We start from the raw sequence: 21,942 nt of genomic DNA on the forward strand, positions 1-21,942 counted from the left end.
AATTGTATAAAAATTACTTTTTAACTGAAAAATAGAACTAGTACTTGTCTCTTACTTTTAGTGGCCTGAGTTGTTAATTCTCAGTTTCAAGTACAGAGAAATTAAGGATTTTTTCTTCGTACTATTCCTACTGCACGTTAAACATCAACAGTGATCATCTTCAAAATAAAGCAGAGACTGTTCCAACTTTCTGCATGATATCACAGAAAACTCTGGCAGTGTTTTTTAAACAAGTTTTAGAGGTTTTATGAGATAAAAATATTTTTTCAGTTGACTTGACAACCATGTATAATGTTAGTGGAGTTTATTTGACCAAGGCTCTTTGTCAAAATACCTTTAAACTGAGATTATTAAAATATAGTTTAGTTGCATAGTGTGAGTTGAAATATTGCTAATATTTCAGTTAGGGAATGCATTCTGTCAAATGCTTCCTACTTTAATGTTATGTCTGACATATATAGTCTTTAACCAGAATCAGTGTAGCATTTTTATACATCAGTGAAAAAGATAATGCTTCTTTTTAAGATAGAATATTATTTATTTCCATACAGATATTATCTACTACTTGTTAAAGTATGGCACTGTCTTCTTTATTAATGGTGTTTTTTTAGACTGTTATAAAGTTATCCTCTTACTCCAAACTCCCTTGTCTTCCTCCCACATACGCATGGTGCTGCTTTACTCTTGCATGAGGTTGAACGATCACAGCTGTGGGAGAGAGAAGCTTATGGACAGAGTGGGAGAGAGGAGCTTGTGGGAAGAGAGGGAAATGCGCCCAATGCTGGCATAATCAATTCTATAGGAATAGCACAGAACAGCACACACAGCTTCTGCAGTGCCTTTGTTTTAGTGAAAGGATGTAGTAGTCTCTTTCGTGTAGACAGTACAACAAGGAAGGCTAGAAAATACCACGACCACCAGTGTGCACATTGAGTATTTTTATATCCTTGATTGTTAATGGAGAAGTAGATAAGCATGATTGAATTACTTACTCTCTTGTTGGATAAGAAGGTGGCAATGTCTCTTCAGCTTCTTTCACCACGCACATGATGTGGTATGGTGAAAGAAATCTGAAGTCAATACTACTGCATATCAACTTTTATGTGATCTTGTAACTGATATTGAGTCAGATAAAAGTATGCAGTCATTACTGTGCTATAAAAGAGATCAACAGTATGTGTTGAGGAAAAGGTTTCTGAGAATGTTTGAGAGCAGGTTCTGTTGCTACTTTACCATAATCCTCACATATTGTCTTGTGATTTAATTAGTCGATGTTAACATAATGACCTGTACTTCCCTTTTGAAGTAGCTATTCGTTCTGGTAGTCAAAAGCTTTGACACTGGTCTTTACTACTAGCTGGGTATTTTGTTACATGTGCTTAATTTGAAGGTGGAAGTGTGTGGAAGAATGAATCTTACTGGACTAGTACAGATACTTTGAACTACTTTTGAATGTCAAAGCAGAACAGGAAAAGTGCTACAAACATGTAGCAGCTGAAGTATTGAAGAGGGTTGGAAGTAGATTTTTTTATTAGTGCTTAATGTTGCTGATATACACAGTTCTTATAGGCACAACAGTTTTTACCACTTCTTACCTTAAAAGACAATGTTGTCCTCAGATTTCACGTACAGAGTGTTTCTGCGGTAGTAATTTAGAAAAAAAGGATCACACTGATGTTTGGATGTAGCAGTGGCTAGTGGAATTGTTTTTTGAAACAGTGAAACCTTGGTTAAGGTCAGCATACCTTGTTGTGGGTGGTTTTACAGACTAGTTTGGGACATAGACTGACTTCAAGAATTACTCTTCAGAGTGGATGGGAAATAATAGCAATCAGATTTTTTTAAAAACTATTTTTAATTTTAAAAAATGTTTTAAATAACATAACTGTGTTAATTTCCACTACATAAGTGGGAGCCATCAATTCTATGGTAAGTTATATCAACAAGATTTTGTGTACTTGTATGTTGTAAACATTTTGTTTCAAAACCTAGTATGTGTATAATACTGATAAATGAGTATGTTTGTGATGAGGAAGACTATAACTTGAAGAGCTGTAGCTGAAATTGATTTTTTGTGCAGTCAGCAAAGCAAAGTGCAATTAGATTTTCTGTGTCTTTTTCTTACGGATGTAACTCTGGAGACAGGACATCTCAAATTCTGCATGTGAAGCTTGCAGGAAGAATGTAAGGAATGTATGAAGGCACTTTTCTGTAGTTGTTTAGTCCCATTCGGGCAGTTCAGGAAAAGAGAGAAGCTGAGAGTCAAACAGATTTGTTCACCTCAGTTACACTGTTTACAACTAACAAAATTATCCAGTTCTTCCAATGCTTCAGATTGTGAGGTTTACTTATCACTAGAAGACACTGAGCACTCTGACAGGCAAGATAAAGCCATGTACGGCATTTAAATTCATTTAATTAGTAAACACAAGGTACTGCAGCTTGCAAAACAATGTAAAATTTGATCTAGTCGTGAAGGTGTTTTGGCACAGAGAAAACAAGTGAGCTGATGTTCTCAGTGGTGGGTAACAGGCCTTTTTTCTCCTTTGGTACTGCAGTATGATGAAATATGCTGAAGCATGATGTACTGTAGTTTTTCTACAGATGCAGCAAACTTTTTGCATCTTTCCAGTCTCTAAGTGCTTTGACTGCTATTTGCCTGAAGGAATCAATACTAGGTATAAAGCGTTATTCACTATAAATATTTGCTTTTCTGCAGGGCAGACTAGGACTGCAAAATTCCAGCACTGCTTTGAATCCAATGCTCTGCAGAGTAGTCTCATGCTCCTTTACAAATCTTCAAAAACAGCTGAGAGTATTTCATTTATTTCTCTTAATGCCAGTCAAGCATGTGTCCACTTAGCTAACGTTGAAAACTTTATTTCTTATTTAAGTCTATCTTCTTCCTCTCTGCTTACCGATGTGAATGAGATGACAGTGAGTCTTCAGTTAAAGTAACAGCTTCAATCAGATTTTTAGTAGAATTCTTAACTGCAGTGCAGTATGTGAGGACTCACTGGGATGCATGTGGACCAAAATCCATTTAATTGCTTCCTCAGTGTTATTTCTAACAGTAGACGCTGAAAACATATTTAGGTGATTTTTCTTTAGATACAATAACTATGTATTTAACTAGAAAGCATTTTAGCGTTCTATAAAATTTCAACAAATCATTTCCATATGGAATTAAGGTAGAATTACTGCCAAGACATAGAACAATTCACTGATCTCAGAAAGTAGATTCACAGTATTTTTTTTGCCCATTAGTGAGGGAAGTAAAGTTTGTTAAACTTGCAGCAGTTGTACAGTTCTGAACATTTAAAGAGCTGGCCAAAGTATACATTGAACAGCTGATTAGAATGTAATATTTCTCATAAAATGTATGAGGCTTCACTCTCACCTTTCCATATAGCGTTGTCTTTCACACATGGTACCATGTACTTCTGCAAAAGATATCATGGAAAAAAAATCAGAAGAGATTTCCTACATGTAATATACTTGGGTTTTTCATAGTCCCTTGCAAGAGTTTTAACTTATAAACATTTTGAAATCAACTTGTTCTTTTGTTGTGCTTTGGTTTATTTTTAATAACTTCAAAATTCAGCATGGGGATAAACCACGACAATGACCACCCATCCTGTGCAGATGGTCTCCATATCATGTCTGGAGAGTGGATTAAAGGACAGAATCTTGGGGATGTTTCATGGTCTCGGTGCAGCAGGGAAGATCTAGAGAGATTTCTCAGGTATGTCATGCAGAAAAAGAATTCTTACTGTATGTAATTTACAAATAGTTGCAATAAATATCCTGAAATAACAATACTGCTTCTATGGGAGATTTTTATTTGCATAATCCATCAGAATAACTAAAATTATTGTGAACTATTTAAAGTTTGACAGATTGATCAAAATATAGGTGTTTTCAGCAATTATTTGTGCTTTCATATTTTCATGTTTTGCTGTAAATTATACAAATAAGTACATTTTTAATATATGTAAATATGTTTAAAATATAATAAATGCTATGTATTGAAGAATGTTGGACAGTGAATGACCTATGATCATTATGTAGATTCTCTGATCTGTATTGTGCCATTCAATATCTAACCATGCAGTATAATTATCTTATGTGAATTTTTAAATAGAAATTTACTATGATGACTTAATAGAGTAATACTTAACATAAACGGATTTTTTTTTTTTCACCTGTATCTCTTAAATGTGATCTGTACCCTAAAGCTTTGTTCCTTTATTAAGTTTATAAATATATCTGTCGAGAACTTACTTGCAACTGTTAAGCAGTCCTCAAAAGGTCTGCTTTATGACACTGGAAAGGTTAGTATAAGTTAGATTTGTCAGTCTAACAGATTTCTACTGAATCTAGACAGAAATTAAAACCATCACTTGGTGCTTTAACAGGTGTAAGTATTTTTAAATAATTTTTCTGCAGTTTTTGAGAAAATTTAAATTTCTGGCTACCAGCTCAGAAATGTATGTATTTTGGAATGTGTGTATATATATTTAGTCAGAAGTTATTATTTTGAGGTCCTGCTAGATGTGAAAATTAAGCTACACAACTGTCCATGTCTAATTTTAGACAGTAGACTACCTTAGCTTATTAAATTATAGATTATATACCTTTTATGATTATTTAAGTCTCTACCCAAACCTCAGTTAAGAAAATTTTATACTAAAATGTTGTCCTCCAGCACTTCCTTAAATTCCTACTATACCTGATAAATTATATTGTTTTTCTGAAAATGTGGATCATTAGAACACACCATTAACTCGTATCGAGTAAGCCCTATTAATTTATATGGAGTCATTTCCCTGAATGACAGCCCAATGTTGATGAATAAAAAACTTTAGAGAGTCCCTATTTTTCTAATGTCAAATGCATGTTTAAGTCAGCATGACAATCAGACTCTTTAGGATTGATCAGCATATGAATCTCTGCATATTGCCAGGTCAAAGGCCAGTAACTGTCTGCTACAAACGAATCCTCAGAGCCTCAATTCTGTGATTATTCCCTCCAAGCTCCCAGGAATGTCATACACTGCAGATGAACAGTGTCAGATTCTTTTTGGACCAACTGCTTCCTTTTGCCAAGACATGCAGGTAGGAAGGAGTATATGTTTCAGAGAATGCACTTACCACATAATTTTTCAGTAAGAGATTTTTTTTGTATGTTTGAGAGAAAAAGAACACCGCACCACTGAAGCGAGAAGTTTATAATTTGCTTTCTGAAGTTGATATGAACATTTTCATTTGTTTGTCTTCTAAGGCTTACTTTGGACCTCCAAACATTCTGAATCATGTTGCATCATAGCAGGCCACCGATACATTCCTTATACCTTAGAAACAGAAAATGTCATAGTGTGAAGTCACCTCATTGCAGCAAATGGAATATTTGCAGTTTATTCCACTGGGACCAGATTTCATGTGTAGGTTCCATTTCATTATGTTGTGGGCATTGAACCTCGGTATCCGAATTTCAGTAGCATATGCATTGCCTGTGCTAGCCCCAAGGCAGAAAAGTGGTGTTGGCTGAGCTCTCTGTATCACTGAATATACCCTGCCTCCCAGCAGGGCTCCTGTGAGCCCTTGCAAAGCTATGCAATGCCTTGGAAACAGGAGTTCCGTGCTTAAGTGAGTTTACTGATATGCCACTCCATTGCATGAAACAGTACCACTGTATATTAACCTCGAAAAGGCAAATTAGCAAAACTGAAGAACTCTTCATAATTTTATGGCCTAATACTAGTAGACATCTGATTGAAGAAGCATTTGAAGAATGATTCTAAAAGAGAAAAATAGCCCTTCTTTAACATCAACAGGACATATATATACTAAACATGTCTAATGCCCTTGAGAAGGTAACCAAGACAAGATGGGTAGATGATATTGCAAATATGTAAAGGGTGTGGAATATGGGTTTATACAGGGGGAACTAGAAGGAACTGCCAAATAAAATTTCATCAGAGTTAGAGTGGACAGATATCCTGGAAAGGTCAGGAGTATTTTATATGAAAGCATAATTCCCTACTCCTTTAATTCTTTGGTTCTCTTAATCTTTTCGGCTTGGAGTAGTACTCTTTCTTCAGCGAGTTTCAGTGAGACTAATTTTTCTCCTAAAGATTCTTGAAGGAAACATTGCAATGCATGTATGACTACCACATGCTGAGAGTGGCTGAGCTGGAAAAAAAAAGAAAAAGGAACTGTAGATTACTGTTATTATTTTAACTGTTATATTGAAAACATTTTCACTCTGAGAGATGAGCAGCAGAACTCAATTGAATGGTTCTATAAATGTTCTTTGTTATTCCAAGTGTTTTTTTCGTGAATTGCAATCAGTTTCTTCATTTTTAGTACTTCGTTTTCAATTAAAATACGTGATTCTGGTTTCTCATTCTCCAGAAACCTATTTCAAACATGAAAATGCTACAGCGTTAGCCCATTATTACTTCTAGGTCTTCTTTATGAGGTCAAATCATTTCAAAGGTAATTGAAGAGATGATCAAACCTGGAGACTTGCTGTTGCGTAATACCTTTATATGCTTTTCACTTCTCTGGGCACTTGCCTTTCTTTAATACCCTTGTGTTTAGTTCTCATTCAGGCATTTAAATGCAAGTAGCTGAGTGGTCCCATGGCTGTTTTGTTTCATTCACAGATGCAATGAATATTTTTCTGTTGGGGTCCCAACTCCAAGGTTTCTTTGGTTTTCATCATTATTTTAGAAATGTTAGGAACTTAAATTTGATTAAGGCTACTCTGGTAGTATTCAGTTGTTTGCACAGAGAGTACTTAGGCTCTGGGTGCTGGTACCTGATTGTCTATTTCTAATCATCTTCAATAAATTTCTTCTCTTCTGGCATTTTCTAGGTGAGAGGACACATTTCAGTTAAATCATCTATCATCACCCCTTTTTTTCCCCACTTACTGGATCATTACTTTATCTTTAAATGGTTAATTTAGGAAAATTTCTATTAAATATTAGTATTAAGATAGCATTGTAACTTAAATCCAAAGACATGCAGGCTTGCTTTGAAGAAAGAACCTGATAATAACGTAAGACAATACAAAAGGCTAGTGGTCTTTACAACTTTTTTTTTTTTTCTGACAAATTGCAATTTAATTTTCAGTTTTCTTTATAAATCAAGTCTGTTGCTTGATAACCTTATGGTCTCAATAGTAAGAAAAAGAGAACTTGATAACATTTTCTGAGAAAAGAGCAAGGGGAAGAACCTTCTGCAGTTTCACCAAAATCCTCTGCAAAACCGGTAACCCTGAACTGGAAATCATATAAGCAAATACTGAATCATAAAAATACTGTAATTCATTTTTAAGAGCTTTGGACATATTGGAAGTTACATTAAATAGAATAAAAGATACTAAGGACAGAATTGAGAAAATCTGGTGAGGGCGCTGGAGCAGAAGGTCTCCAAAACTCCCCTACCAACCTCTGTAAAGTCACTTTGTTGGTTTTCCTCTGCATTCTTTTGTCTGGAAGCAATATTGACTCTTCCACCTTCCCCACAACAAAGAAAATCCAAGAAATTTGATCTTTAGACTGTAGGCCTGAAGAGTTACTTACAGCAAGCTTAGGCACTATTTAGATCTCCTTTTGTTCCCTGCTGTGGATCTTAAATATAGCTTTTTTGTTAGGGAAGTTTAAAGCATTCTACTCCAGTTAGATAAGATTTATACAATGGAGAGGAAACTCAGAGCAATAGATAGAGTACAGTCCAATGGATAAGAAAGCCGTCCTACACTTACATATGTTTGTCCTATGTGTGAAGACAAAAAAAAAAAAAGAAGTTGCATTTTAAGTTGAGCTAGAGCCAAGCTATATAAACTATCTGAAAATCCTTCATGAGTTCTATTATATGGACTGTTCAACATTGATGTTGTCTTACTGCAAAGTGGTGTTAGTCCATAGGTAATTTTATTATCTCCCTCTGAAATATCAGGATGTTAGACAGAAATGACAAATATTTTTACTTTAACCTACCAAATAGTTGCATTTTACATATTATGAAAGTGACTCAAAGTTCACTGTATTGATTGTGCAGGTTATTGTGGCTGCCATTGGAGAAGTCAACATTTAGAAGACTTTTCAAAATTGAATATAGTATTTCATAAGTTGTAGAATTAATTTATTAAAATAATAATTTTATTATACATTGCAACCACTGAATTTTCCATGAAATCCAAACTACTTTCTCTTATCTCTGTATGCTCTCTTCTACTCTGCCAATACCTGTCAGTTTACTTTTGTTACAGTTGTTGTTCGCAAGCCAGGAAATGAGAAAGAAACACACTCCTTGAAGGTTCATTTGAACTTCAGTAAACCAAACAATTTATAGCCCAGGATTTCTTGGATACATTCTACTTGCTGAACAGATCCTAACTGTAACTATGTAAAAAATTAATTATGAACTATGTCAGAATCTTACATTTTTTTGTGACTGGAAGATAATTTGATGACCAGACTTCCATGCAGTCTTCTACATTAAGCAAGTATGTTTCATATATAAAAGCTTTTCAACTAAGAACACAATTGAGTAAAGATGGAAAGTCATTTTCTTAATGATCTAAAAATAATCTACAAATATCAGTGGTACAATCAATAATGGATTTCTGCTGAGATGTAATTTTCTACAAATGCTATTAGTGAGCAGCACTTTAGGATAACTTACAGGCACATTACATGGCAACCTCAGAGAAACACTGCAAATGCCAATGATTTTCCTTTGCTACCAGGAATTCCTCTTTATGATTTAATGGCTAAAACAAAGGACTGAAGGGACCATTGAGGGCCTACTCCCGTATTTTGCTAAGTGAGCCCCTCCCACTCGTCTTTCACGAATGGTGTCCAGACTTTATTTTTTCCTTTTCATCTTTATTTCAAAGCCCTTTTTTCATACCCTAAGCAAAATTTATAAAGCCTGAGAAAAGTGTGAGTGGATCTCCGAGTACAAGATTTATATCATGTCACCATGCTAATCCTGTAAGAGAGCCAAGTTCGCTTTTATGCCCATGATGTCTCACACAAGAATCAGTTGGATCCTAACATTGTTTTGCATAACATATAGTGAGATCATGGCCCAGAAGTAGTTCTTGATGATAAAATGCAATTGTAGAACTTGAAAATACCATATAATTGTTGAACTATTAAATGTTGGCTTTTAAGATTAAAGTCCAGGATGCGAATGCTATCTAGTCAGCTCCACTAAAACAATTCTTGTCATAACACAGCTGTGATCTCTGCAGAGAAGTAGGAGACTGGTTATATTTCATGGTGATTTTTAAGGCACTTCAGGGAAAGATCACAATAAAAAGCCATGGAAATATTATAGCCTTGGTGAAATATCTGTCCTCATCTCTCCAACCACACTTTCAACAATCTTGATGTTGCCTGAATACAGTTCTGAAGTGCGCTTTTTTGTCCCTGTTCTTTCCTCTCAACTGGACATTCCTTTCAGATGTTTATATGATTACAAAAGCATCCCTATGAAGTACACAGACCTGCCTCACTCTTTTCATTCAAAAAATACCCAAAAAGCTGGAATGACCTCTGCCATTTCTGTCATACATTGTGACTTTCATGTTGTATTTTACTAGCTTTTGCTGTTAAAAACTCATGATTAACACATTCTTTCAGAAAAAAAAGAAAAATCCTTTGTGCGTTCTTGGCAATGTTTTGTTGTCCTGCATACACACAACAAACTATTTTGCAGATGGTGAATAGTCTACTATCACAAGTATTAGTTTATAATCTCCAATGGCATTTAGTTCCCTTAGCTGGTCTCAGAAACTGTAATGGCCTTTGTATTGTGTTTATGGTAGATAACTAGTAAACCTCTGTGAATGTTAACAGCTGTCCTGATTTTGACTGAATGAAACTTTCTCCCCAGAGGAGTAAACTTTTGGTTCAGAAGCTTGTGCTCTGATTTTGTAGAGACAGTAATAGTGACATTGACCTCCAGATTTCTGTTAGTTTTCAAAGCAGTCCTGGTCTGCAGCATTTCAGGTTGCCAGGGAAAAAAACAGTTGCACATCATGGCTTTTTCCCAACCACATGCAGAAATCCCCAAATGTCAAAAGTTGCATGGTAACAGTAATCTCCATTTCTCTTGCTTCTGCAGCAGAAGTGCAATCTGAAGAGTAACTAAAGACTCTATTTGTGATTTGACTAAAATGGAAAGCCCAGAAAAAACTTACAAGTCATCCTTCAATTTTAGTAATTCCGTATCTCCATTTTTTGAGTGTTGGGAATCTCAAAATTTAGGATGAAGTGTTATAGTAAAATTGAAAGTTTATTTTAAAAAATTGCTGAAAAGTAGTGAGTGTTCTTAGAATACAGTTCACTTAAGGCTCAAAGATGTTTCTAGCTGGTCGAGTCACGCCCATGGTTCATAAGGAGGTGGTATGCAACTATTTACAGAAACATGCAGATGTATACAAAGCACATTAGCAAGTCAAGCATCTTAATTTGGTTACCTGATGTACTTTACATGGCTTTAGTGCATCTGTGTGTGCAGGCACCCAAATCCTTGTCAATCTGACTTCATGTGTTCTTAAGTTTAGCATTGTTTCTGCATTGGTAAAGAACTGTAGGTTTGTTGTGAGCCATTTCACAGTCATATTTAAGTGAAATTGAGCACAAGATTAAAGTGTTCAGAGAAAATAAAAGGATAACATACTTCAAAATGTGGTGACATAAAGGAAAATTCGACTTTATTTTTTGCACACCTGGGTGGCTTTTCCTCAAATGTGGTAATTGACAAATTAAGACTTAGGGATAGGGAAAAAATATTTCAATTAGGAACATTAAATGAGGATATATTTTTGTGGAGTTGTTCCAGCAGTGTAGTCTGACATTTTGTAGTTGGTAAGTTGTCTTGTTTGTTCATCTTCAGCAAAAAAACTGTTGCACGATGAAGCAGGGGTGAGTCTGATTGATGCCATCCTATCTCGTTTCTGTGCAATGCTTCAGACCTCTACAATCCTTGACTTTTTTTGAAAGCTGACGTTACAGACATTTTTACACCCAAGACTCCCACTGGAACTCTCCCATTCCTTGTTTCTGACACAATCTTTTGTTCAATTATGTTTCCTGTGCTGTAAGACTTTTTTCAAGGTAGCATAAGGTTTATCATACATTTTTCATGCATAGTGTAAAAGCCACAGACTTGTGTACCAATATAACAAGTCTTTTCAGTCAGAAAAGCATGTCTTCTGGCAGCCCTGGTTTCAAAAAAAGCAGCTGATCCTTATCTTTTATCCTCCCTGCAGTCCGTTCCCCTCTCCTCATCCTTCTTTCCCCTCTTTGGGGATACCATACATATTTGAGGGAAGCCAGTCTTAGATGCAATAACATTTAGGCCACAGCTGAGATCCACATGCCCTCTGTTCACTTCCAGCCAGTTTACCGGTAAGGGAGGAACAAGACAGCAAGGAGAATGAAGTCACATCTGATAAACATGGGAGGAAGAAGACTTTTTAGAGTAAAATAAGGAAATCTGCCAAGGAGATTTGGGGAAAAGTGAGCTAGCATACTTCAATGGTATACTTTATTTTGAAGAAGGTAATACTGTCTTGTTCTTATGCTTAAGAGGGACAGAATAAGCAGCTTAGCAGCTTTTATTTCCATCTCTAAAACTCACTACTGACTAGCGTCTCTGTCATCTCACTTCTCTTATGCTTCCCAGCAAAAATATTTCATCCTGATCTGTCAGTTTACTTTGTGTCTTATTTCTGGATGTCAGGTTTGATTGCTTTTCAAGATATTTCTAGAGGAATTAATGAGAAATTATGGATAATTGGAAGAGCATAAGATAGCAGTAATCATTGGGATGATATGAACAAGGGGATTTGGAAGTCCTAGGGAAGCCTCAAAGTTTCTTACAAACATATTTTTACAAAACTCCTGTGAACGTAGTTCTGTATAGCTTCACAAAGACTCATTAATCTTTGTATATAGAAAAGAGCTGATTTTAAAACCTTGGTTTTTGTTGCTAGTGACAGTGCTGTTTTTCTCCTTTTCACATATAAGAATGAGCATGAAATAAAAGCAGTAAAAATATGATTTAATTTTTAAAATAATCTCCAGAAGGCTCACACCTCTTCCAGTCTCTGGGGTAGTGCATCTGTGCAGTGGCCACTTCACATCATGCGGCAAAGTTGTCCCTATATGCTTTGTCAGGTCTGCCACGTGAAAAGACAGTGACCTCTAGGGTTGGACTTAGAGGGTTCTTCCCCCCGCTCTATGGACACACTAGCTTGAATTATTTCATGTGGTTGTGATTAGTAAAAGAGTAAGCAGAATCTGTGCCCTTCATGTTTTCTACATTTTTAACTTGTCTTTAAACATACTGCAGTAGCATCAAATTGGTAACTTTATGACAATATTAGTGAATTGTATGCAGAAAGTAATTTTGCATAAGATAGATTTTGTGCTTACCCGTGTATTTGGTTTTCAGCATGTCATTTGCACTGCGTTGTGGTGTAAGGTGGAAAGTGAGAAGGAATGCAAAACCAAACTGGATCCACCAATGGATGGAACAGACTGTGGTACTGGAAAGGTATATTTCTGGTGGAAAAGCAATATAAATTATATTGAACACCTAACAAGCTGAATAGGTCTTTGCACTTGTTTAATGTTCCTGCTTACCTCAATTATCATAAAAATCATACATATTAATATGTAGTTGATTGTATTATAGGTTATTTATTATATAATATAGATATGAGAAAAAATATGTTTCCCTACAAACAATGAATTTAAAAAAAAAATAGTTAACCAAAGCCACAGATGTTTTAATGCTTACACTGTTTTATTTCAAATTTGTTCTCTTTTTGTGTCCTTTTAATGAATGGAATTCCATTGTTGCACTGCTTACTGTAAATAGAAATATAAGCTTTCAAAGATACAAATTTTCCAGCTATGATATAAGATTTAGAAATAGGCTTATTGAGGGAATTGGTACAGATTTGTGATAAAACTTCAGGATAAGCTTTGTATATTGATAGTGTCAGTGTATGTAAATGAGTGATAAATGTCATTAAAAGTATGCCACTGAAGACAAATTAAATGGTCACCTGAATTTAGACTTACCTTAAATGTCATTCAGGAGCTTTCCTGTTTGAATGACCTCTGTTGTCTGTATATATAACTGTAAATGAAAATAAATAACCTCAAACAGATATCGGAGAAAGAGCATGCATATGCATGTATCTTGCAGTTTTCGTCATATTGTGCTTACAGCAGTCTCCCACAGGAGTGATTTGCTCTTGGATCATATTACATCATCAGCCTAAAAAAGTAAACAAATCAATCAATTGAGATAAACAGGCTTTATTCATTTTTGTATCTTTAAAACAATTAGATTACTGAAATATTTTGTTTCTGATGAATGTATGTAGTTCATATTCTGTTTTAAGTCAACACCTGGAAAGTCAGGAACATGACTTTTGTTCAATATCACATTCTGTACGTTGAGACTGGCGTGCCTGTGGTATGGAACAAGAAAGCACCACCTCTTGTTAAGACTACCCAGAATGTCTCATTGTGAAACCATCGCCATTGTAAACTGGACACTCAAAATTAGTATTCATATTGCATATTAATGTATAACTTGCAAAAGGTAACAATAACAGCAACTCACTGCAGAGGACTCATTCTAACTTTATACTTGTGGGAGCATTATGATATGGTAGTGACATGGGTCCCTTTCCTGGGAAAGTCCAAGGAGGAAGGCAACACTCGCCTCTCTATTGCAGACCTGAGCTAGTAGGGAATAAATAATCAGCAAGCGTAGGACAAAGTACTGATTCTAGTTTGAACAGTTCATTGAGCCTTGTGCCAGGCTACAGACATAACTTATTTATATCTAGCAGTAAAAACCTAAGCAGACATCACTCAAATGTCTCAGAGGATTAGAAGGGATTATTTGTCTTATTACTTCATTATCTGTCCAAGATTAGCTTCAGATCACACAAATTGCTATGTTTTGTTTTAGTTATATTGCAGAGATGGAGTATTGTTGTCTTGTGCTCCTCTTAGGATCTTAGAAAGTAATGGAAATGTCATTTGCATAGCCTGTCCAACTTAGTTTTTTTTAAAGTCAAGGATTTGTAAGCATCTCTGAGACACTACATAAGGCAGATGCTATCTCTAGAGAAAAATACATTTTGCCTGTCATATCTGAAGGAATATCTTTAAATAAATATGAGAATTTTTGGTCAGAAGCATCCAAGAGCATTAAAAAATGAATAGTTTCTGATTGCAAATCCAGTATAATGATGGAGCCATCCTATAGGAAGACATTTTAAAGGTGGCATAATTACCTTGCCATTGTAATCCTATGATTTAAGAGAGAAATTAAGATTGACTGATCAGTGAAGACCAGCTTGAAACTGCAGGTGAAGTTTAAGATCACTAGACACCTTATTGCTTTGCAATTGCTGAAATTTCATAATACATAGGACAGATATTTATCTGGTATAAGTTTATACAGTACTAGTTACTACAGAGTTGTGATGGCTTATACCAGATATGGACATAGGAACGTAACTATAATGACTGTGTAGTTTTTGAGTATGAAATTGCAGTTGTCCTGGGAAACAATGTATGCATACAAGATTATGGAGGTTATTATTATTATTCAAATGAATGCCAGAAAATCTCTCTTCCTCAACACTAGCTTAGTGAGGCTTCTGTTCTCTTTTTGAATACAAGTGAATAAAATCTTATTTTCTGTATTACTTGTAATATATCCTTCTATTGAAATTGTCACTGGATAATCACTGACAATGCATTTCCTGCTAGCTATGTGGGAACTGTAGTAGTGAACCAGAAAGGTCCTGAGAACAGCCCTGAACATTGTGCTGTGATCATCCGTACAGTTCAGCTGGAGAATGATTCCTGCAGTGGGTTTTGGCTGGACCCAAAGGTGCTTTCCTAGGCAGTGTCTAGGCTCAAATGAAGGGAACAGGATGATCTGGGGACCCTTACCAGCAGCCTATTCCAGGAGACATCCTTTGTTGAGAATGAACTTAGGCTTGAGTTTGTGGACAAGAATTGTATCTGCTCCCTGGCCTCTGGGCCAGAGAAAGGACTCTGGATGTTTTATTTACTGGGATAGAAAAAGAAATATGGGGAACAACAGGAAAGAATATATCTGACTCATATGAAAACTGTTTATTGAACAAAATGTTTTATGTTGTGCTTCCTGTGTGCTTGTGGAACAGTGAATTGTTTTGCATATGCCTTGGTTTATTTACCTAAGAGCTGAATTTTTACCTAGTGGTGTAAGGCTGGAGAGTGTATCAATCGGACTTCTTTTGTGGAGCATATGGAGGGGGAGTGGAGTGCATGGAGCACTTGTAGCCGTACTTGTGACACTGGAATCAGCAGTCGACAACGCAAATGCCCTGGGTAAAAATAATTTCATGTTTCCATTGCTGTTGATCAGAATTTCTGAATGGAATTTTAATCTGAGTACAGAAAGCCATTAAGATACAGTTGGAGCTACTGAAAAGAAACAAAGCATATTGCCTGAACTTCACAACACCGCACTTGTAAAAAAGGAGAGATGGTAAATCTGCAGGTGTTACTGTCAGTGGCACCTTTGGCTCAGCCCAGCTACAGAAAAGTCACCTAAACTATACCAAAACTGCAGTTGAGGTTCTCCTTACTGATGCTTCCACTAGTCTTAATGCTGCTTTGAGGCCAAGTGTAAATTATAATTTAGCACCTATTACTCTTGACTTGTAATATAACCATTACACACAGAAGGCAAATATGTTTTGGTCTGTGACTTTGATTTTTTTTGGGTGATTTCTTAATGTTATGTGTCAATTAAAAAAAATCTTATTTCAATTGAATTTGTCTGTAGCATAAATGAACTGTGCTGTAAGTTTGACAAAATATTACCAACAATAAAGCATGACATTTATGCTGTCTTTTCTAGTTCAGGCCTTGAAGGAGAGTGTCATGGTCCCACGATGCAATACAGAGTATGTGAAAACCCTTCTTGTCCTGCTGGTGTGCCTGCATTCAGGGACTGGCAGTGCCAGGCTTTCAGTGTCAGATCTTCAAATCAGAAGCATGTGCACCAGTGGCAAGCTGTTATCGATGACGGTAGTATAAACCACCTCCTACGTTCTTATCAGCTGCTCATATGGCTTATAGCTTGTTGCTATTGTTGATTAAGAAAGATACAGGAAAAAATAAAGAAAACAAATGAACAAACCCCAAGCCCAAGATTTTTGGTCATTTTTACTTAATAGACGAGAGCTGGTAGTATTTTCATATGCTCTGGAACCTCTTGTCTAATATTCCTGTTTAATTTGTTCTTCTTGATATGTGATGGCTACATCTGAACTGAAATTCAATATTAGTTTGGTCCTATTTACTCACAAATGTAGTATGAAATTACTCAGAAATACAGCTTTCTAGATGAACATTAAAACTGTGTATAGCTGTTATACTTCTACCTACAAAGCCAAGAAGACAATACAGATATTGCGAGCTTCTATTTTTGAGGAAGGAGAGAGCACTTTTGGCTTAACAGTTGAGTATTTCAAATACCAATGTTTGATTTTGGCAAAAATCCATGTCTAATGCAAATTGCAAACTTTATTTCTATAAATCCTAGCAGCTACTGCATATATACTGCATACTGCATGTATGTTTCAGTGTAACAAACATGCTTAGATACCATATCATGAGGAGCGTGTTCAAGTAGAAGTACAGTAATGTCAAACTTTCAATAACTGCAAAGATAGTATTGATGTAAAATACTAGCAACTATAAGACAAAATATTCCACACAGGTTCTTTCTAGAAATCTGGTAAAACAATGGAAATATTTCATTAATGAAAACAGTTAACTTGAGAAATTAATAAAAGCATAGCAACTGGTGATAAAGAAGAGCCTAGAATGTCGTAGGAGTACTGTAAGAATGTGTTACCACATTTTAAGTAGTTAATTATTCCCATTTATTTATAGCTCTTGAAACAATTACAAAGCATAGATTTTAAGAGAAACGTATTTTTGAATCCCCAAAAAGTGAATTTATTTTCAATAACTATATGCCTAGCTAAAAAGGGTTTGTTATTTTTTTTTCTTCTAAGCTTTTTCTCAAGGTGCCAATTTACTAATAAAAACGCATGAGACTATTTTCATTAGGCTCACATGTTAGCTCATTTCATAGGAAGAACACTCTCCAGCTATTTTGTAGGTGCTGATCTGGTGAATTAGTTTTGGTTTGCTTTACTAAATTTCACTTTAACAGAGGAACACATGATTTGTATGCTGAGGGACCAAAAATTTTCAGCTTGTCTTTGGATAATTCAGTCATCTGATGAAAAATCTGGACACTCTTCTCTCCCAGGCTGAGTATGGAGGTTGCTTTCATCTAACTGTTTTCTGAGGCATCCTGTTGTCTCGAGATGTCCCTCGGGAGACATGAAAGTAGACACCAATATCTAAACCTTTCCAATATTCCAGAAATAACATTGTTCTCAAATCCTTAATTATTTGCACTCTTAGCCTTTAGTAAACATTAATTGTGCACCATATCCAAATTATTGCTGTATTTGAATGAGGTCTCCTATATTTTGTTTCCAGTACTGTTGGATTACTGCCTGTTTGCATTCCATGTCCTTAAAATAACGTTTAGGTTGTTAATCTTGTACTTGTTTGAAAAATGCTGATACATGCTTAAAGCTCGCAGGGAACTTTGGGATTACTACTGAAGGAGTATAACAGGAATGCTGAAAACAGAAATTCAGGCAGAGACTCTCGCTTCTTAGCTGGAGATGGCTTGTGTCTGACTGGCTTCCCATATTTGCAAAAGATATCACGTGTTTGCACCAGTTCCCTAGAGATACCCAGAAGCTGTGTCAATTTTAGCAAAGTAAATGTGCCCAGACCACTCTCCGAAGTGTCGGCTGGCACAGAAGTCCTGTGTCTGTACTTTTCAACCCTTTTGCACTCTAAAAAGGTTGCTGACATCCAAACTGGTTTTTGGAAGTGGTCCTTTGCCGGTGGCAATTTCCAGTCTAGACCAAGCTAGCGCTAGTTAGCACACTCAAAAAATGTGACATAGACTGTTTTACAGCTCAGCTGTATAGGCAGTAGAATTCCAGTGCCCATGAACGTTTCCTGGAACTGTTTAATTTACTAATAAAAACACACTCCAGGAATCTAGAAGTCAGTGTGAAGTCAGAGTGGCATAGACTGTGTCCAAGTGAAATTGGTTTCAAGTTCAGGTTTGACAGTATCCTTTCAAAAATCTGCAACAGATTTAGGAAGAAGTTCTGAGTCAGTACACTTGTAAATAAAGATATGAAAAAAAAAAGTCATTTTGTACTCAGTTGACCACTGAGAGGAGACATATTTTATTTTGTTTAGTATCACTTTGGCAGTGGTGAAGCAAACTTTATCATTTATAAATTGTGACCACTAGGAATACATAGATACATACGATATTACTACATTTTATTCTCCTTCAAACTGGAAATGATTTGCAGAATGTTTTAGAAATGTAGTAAAAAATTGCCTGACCTTGGTAAAGATGTGAGAAAGAATGTGCTCAGTTTTTTGACTTTTTTTTTTTAAATGTGAACTTTGTAAATCCATATGTTTTTCTTACCAGGGTGTCTCAACTACTTAGGCTTTTTCTTTTTGACCTGCATAGCTGGAAAATCTGGAAAATTTTATGTTTCTTTTTTCATCAGTATTTGTAATCTGCCCAAAATATAGTAGAATGAAGTTACAGATTACAACCAAAATATTCCAACAGCTGTAATTTGCATCTTCGTACTTACAACAATGAACATGACACAAGTACTACATAGGCCAAGTTTATAGCACCACTGTGCTCTAGCATGGAAAAGAAAATCTTTTCAGACAGGATCAAAATCTTCTCATTTTCACTATATCTAAGATAACTTGTCATGCTAATGTAGATTCATGCCACACAGATAAGCAAGTATCAATTTTAAAAATAATAGTGATAATAATTCTGTATTTGTTAAGTGACTTTTTACCAATTTGATGGGTTTTTTTTCCATCAACTGCTACTACAGAAAAGCCATGTGCCTTATTCTGTTCACCAGCTGGAAAGGATCAACCAATTCTCCTAACAGAAAAGGTAATGGATGGGACTTCTTGTGGCCAGCATGGATCAGATGTCTGTGCAGCTGGTAGATGCCAGGTATGATTTACTTGTTTTGAACCTGCAGGCACACATTTGCTACACATGGGTTATTTCTCTGAAAGCATGTTGCAATGTGCATGTCCAAGACTGAATGGCTCTTTTTGTTTCATATTAGATTATTTTAAGCTGCTTTCACTTAGTATATGAAGCAGCTGATGGGTTTTCTTGGGGAATGTGTACCTTTGATGATGAGCATAGAATCATTTTGGTTGGAAGAGACCCTGAAGATCATCGAGTCCTCCAACCATTAACACTGACACTAAAGCATGTCCCTTAGAGCCTCATACACATGTCTTTTCAACACACCCCCAGGGATAGTGACTCAACCAATTCCCTGGGCAGCCTGTTCCAATACCTGACAACTCTTTCCATGAAGACATTTTTCCTCATGTCCAATCTAAACCTCTCCTGGGACAATTTGAGGCTGCTTTGTTTCTTCCTATCACTTGCTACTTGGCAGAAGAGACCAACACCCTCCATGCTACAACCTCCTGTCAGGTAGTTGTAGACAGCAATAAGGTTTCCCCTCAGCCTCCTTTTCTCCAGGCTAAACAGCCCCAGTTCCCTCATCATAAGACTTAAAAGCATGCTTACAGCAAACTGATGCAGAGCAGAAAATTAGGATAGCAGATTTCACCTTCTAAGGGAAGCCTCAGCCTCCAACAGGTTAGGAAATTTTGCCATGGGATGTGTGTATGTATGTAGGTCTAGTTCTGCCTTTTTCAACAGTACAAAATTTCACATCTAAATAAACCGAGCCTGAAGAAGCAGAATAACAGATAATTAAAGCTGAGTGGTATTTGTGATCCTCAGAATTTATTTGGTTCATAGAAGTTCTTTTGTTGCTTTTGTAGTGTCTCACATGGAAACTCTTCTATGTAAAAACCCCACAGGGCTGGTCTTTTTCTTTGTTCACTTCTCATTATACACAATGAACTCAGTGGAAAAAACAAACTTTAATACAGAAACAACATTGCTAGGTAGTATAACTTCAACAAGTTAACTCACAGAGGCATGCATGCATATAGGCGTACATATGCAGATATGTATGCAGAGTAAGCCTTTCTTGGAGGAATGAGTGCTTGCAACAAGTATACTCTGAAATACTTTGCTAAAATGGAGCTCTTTCTCAGTATGTAGCTATTACAGGTTTAATCACAAAGATTTTATATATATATATATATATATATATATATACATATATATATACAGCTTTTCCTGAACAAATATCATTTGTTTTATCATTCACTTTTCACAACTGACTAATAAAGATGAAAAAAACCTTTAAACCAAACCCACCTGACTAAGACTGAGTTGTCTTATTGGCATATCAAGGGTCAGGTTTGAAAGTCTAGTTTGTAGTCTTCCCCATTTTACCCTGTCTTCTTAGATAACCCATTAGGAAGAATGCTTGGGACTATGGGTGTGGAGTTAGGTATTTGTATCTTATAGTTGTGCCATTTTAGATACACAGATCTTTGAAGGCTTATGCTATAAGGACTAAGTCAAAATTTGTATTGCTGTATTACTTTTTTAGGTAGAAAAAACATAATAAAAATTAGGTGCATAAAGTGAAGTAACAATCTTAATGTGTTTGGAAATGAATGACACCTTGGTTGACCATGGTTTCTATTCTTAAAGGAATCCTTCATTTTTTCTTTAACCTAACTTTTGTCTTCATTATTTATCAGTCTTGAAGTTTAATTGGTTTTATCAGATGCATTTATATAGTGCATAAGATTACCCTGGGATGACTTCTCTAGACTTTGAAAGGCTTTTATTTCATATCAGGCCAGCGTATGATATTAACTGTATTCCTATTGTCAAGCTACCACTGATATTTATTGATAGAAATGTGTCCTACATAGTAAAGTGGAGGTGCTTGAGTAAACTTAATGCTTTTTAGCAAAAGAGAAATACGATTTTTATTTGCATATTCCAGACATGTTCACATCCTCTTCAGAATAAGACCTGAGGTTGACATTAGACATCGCTTTACCATAGTGAGTGTGACAAAGAACTTCCCATATTTTGAGTAGAAAGCAATAGAATCACAGAATCAGAGAATGGTTAGGGTTGGAAGGGACCTCTGGAGATCATCTAGTCCAACTCACCTGCTAAAGCAGGTTCACCCAGAGCAGATCGCACAGGAATGTGTTCCGGCAGGTGTTGAATGTCTCCAGAGAAGGAGACTCCACAACCTCTCTGGGCAGCCTGTTCCTGTACACTGGCACATTCAAAGTAAAGAAGTTTCTCCTCATATTCAGATGGAACATTCTATGCCTCAGTCTGTGCCTGTAGCTCCTCATGCTATTGTTGGGCACCACTGAAGGGAGTCTGGTCCCACCCTCTCGACATCTACCCTTGTGATATTTATAAACACTGATGAGATCCTCTCTGAGCCTTCTCTTCTCCAGGCTGAACAGACAAAGCTCTCTCGGTCTCTCCTCATAAGAAAGGTGCTCTGGGCCCCTAATCATCTTTGTAGCCCACCACTGGGCTCCCTCCAGTAATTCCTTGTCCTTGTCTAAGTCCTTGTCCTTGTCTAAGGACTGGGGAGCCCAGCACTGGAAACAGTACTCCAGGTGCAGCTTCACCAGAGCAGAGTAGAGGGGGAGGATAACCTCTGGTCCCACTCTTCTTAATGCACCCCAGTATGCTCTTGGTCTTCTTGGCCACAAGGGCACATTGCTGACTCATGGTCAACTTG

At 36.2% G+C, this 21,942-nt stretch overlaps 1 protein-coding gene across 5 annotated transcripts in view; it reads left to right on the plus strand.

The window, feature by feature from the left end:
* Positions 1–21,942, plus strand: part of ADAMTS19 (ADAM metallopeptidase with thrombospondin type 1 motif 19) — a 147,800-nt gene that overhangs the window by 83,519 nt on the left and 42,339 nt on the right. For 4 of the 5 annotated variants that reach the window (XM_065045714.1, XM_065045715.1, XM_065045718.1 and 1 more), the window contains 6 exons: positions 3,605–3,745; positions 4,967–5,117; positions 12,486–12,587; positions 15,312–15,442; positions 15,978–16,147; positions 19,102–19,229. In XM_065045714.1, the coding sequence (XP_064901786.1) occupies positions 3,605–3,745; positions 4,967–5,117; positions 12,486–12,587; positions 15,312–15,442; positions 15,978–16,147; positions 19,102–19,229 (823 nt within the window). The remainder of the gene's footprint in view (positions 1–3,604; positions 3,746–4,966; positions 5,118–12,485; positions 12,588–15,311; positions 15,443–15,977; positions 16,148–19,101; positions 19,230–21,942) is intronic. The other variant, XM_065045717.1, reaches the window with a different exon arrangement.

The sequence above is a fragment of the Columba livia genome, chromosome Z, assembly GCF_036013475.1.
Source record: "Columba livia isolate bColLiv1 breed racing homer chromosome Z, bColLiv1.pat.W.v2, whole genome shotgun sequence".
Lineage (NCBI taxonomy): Eukaryota > Metazoa > Chordata > Aves > Columbiformes > Columbidae > Columba > Columba livia.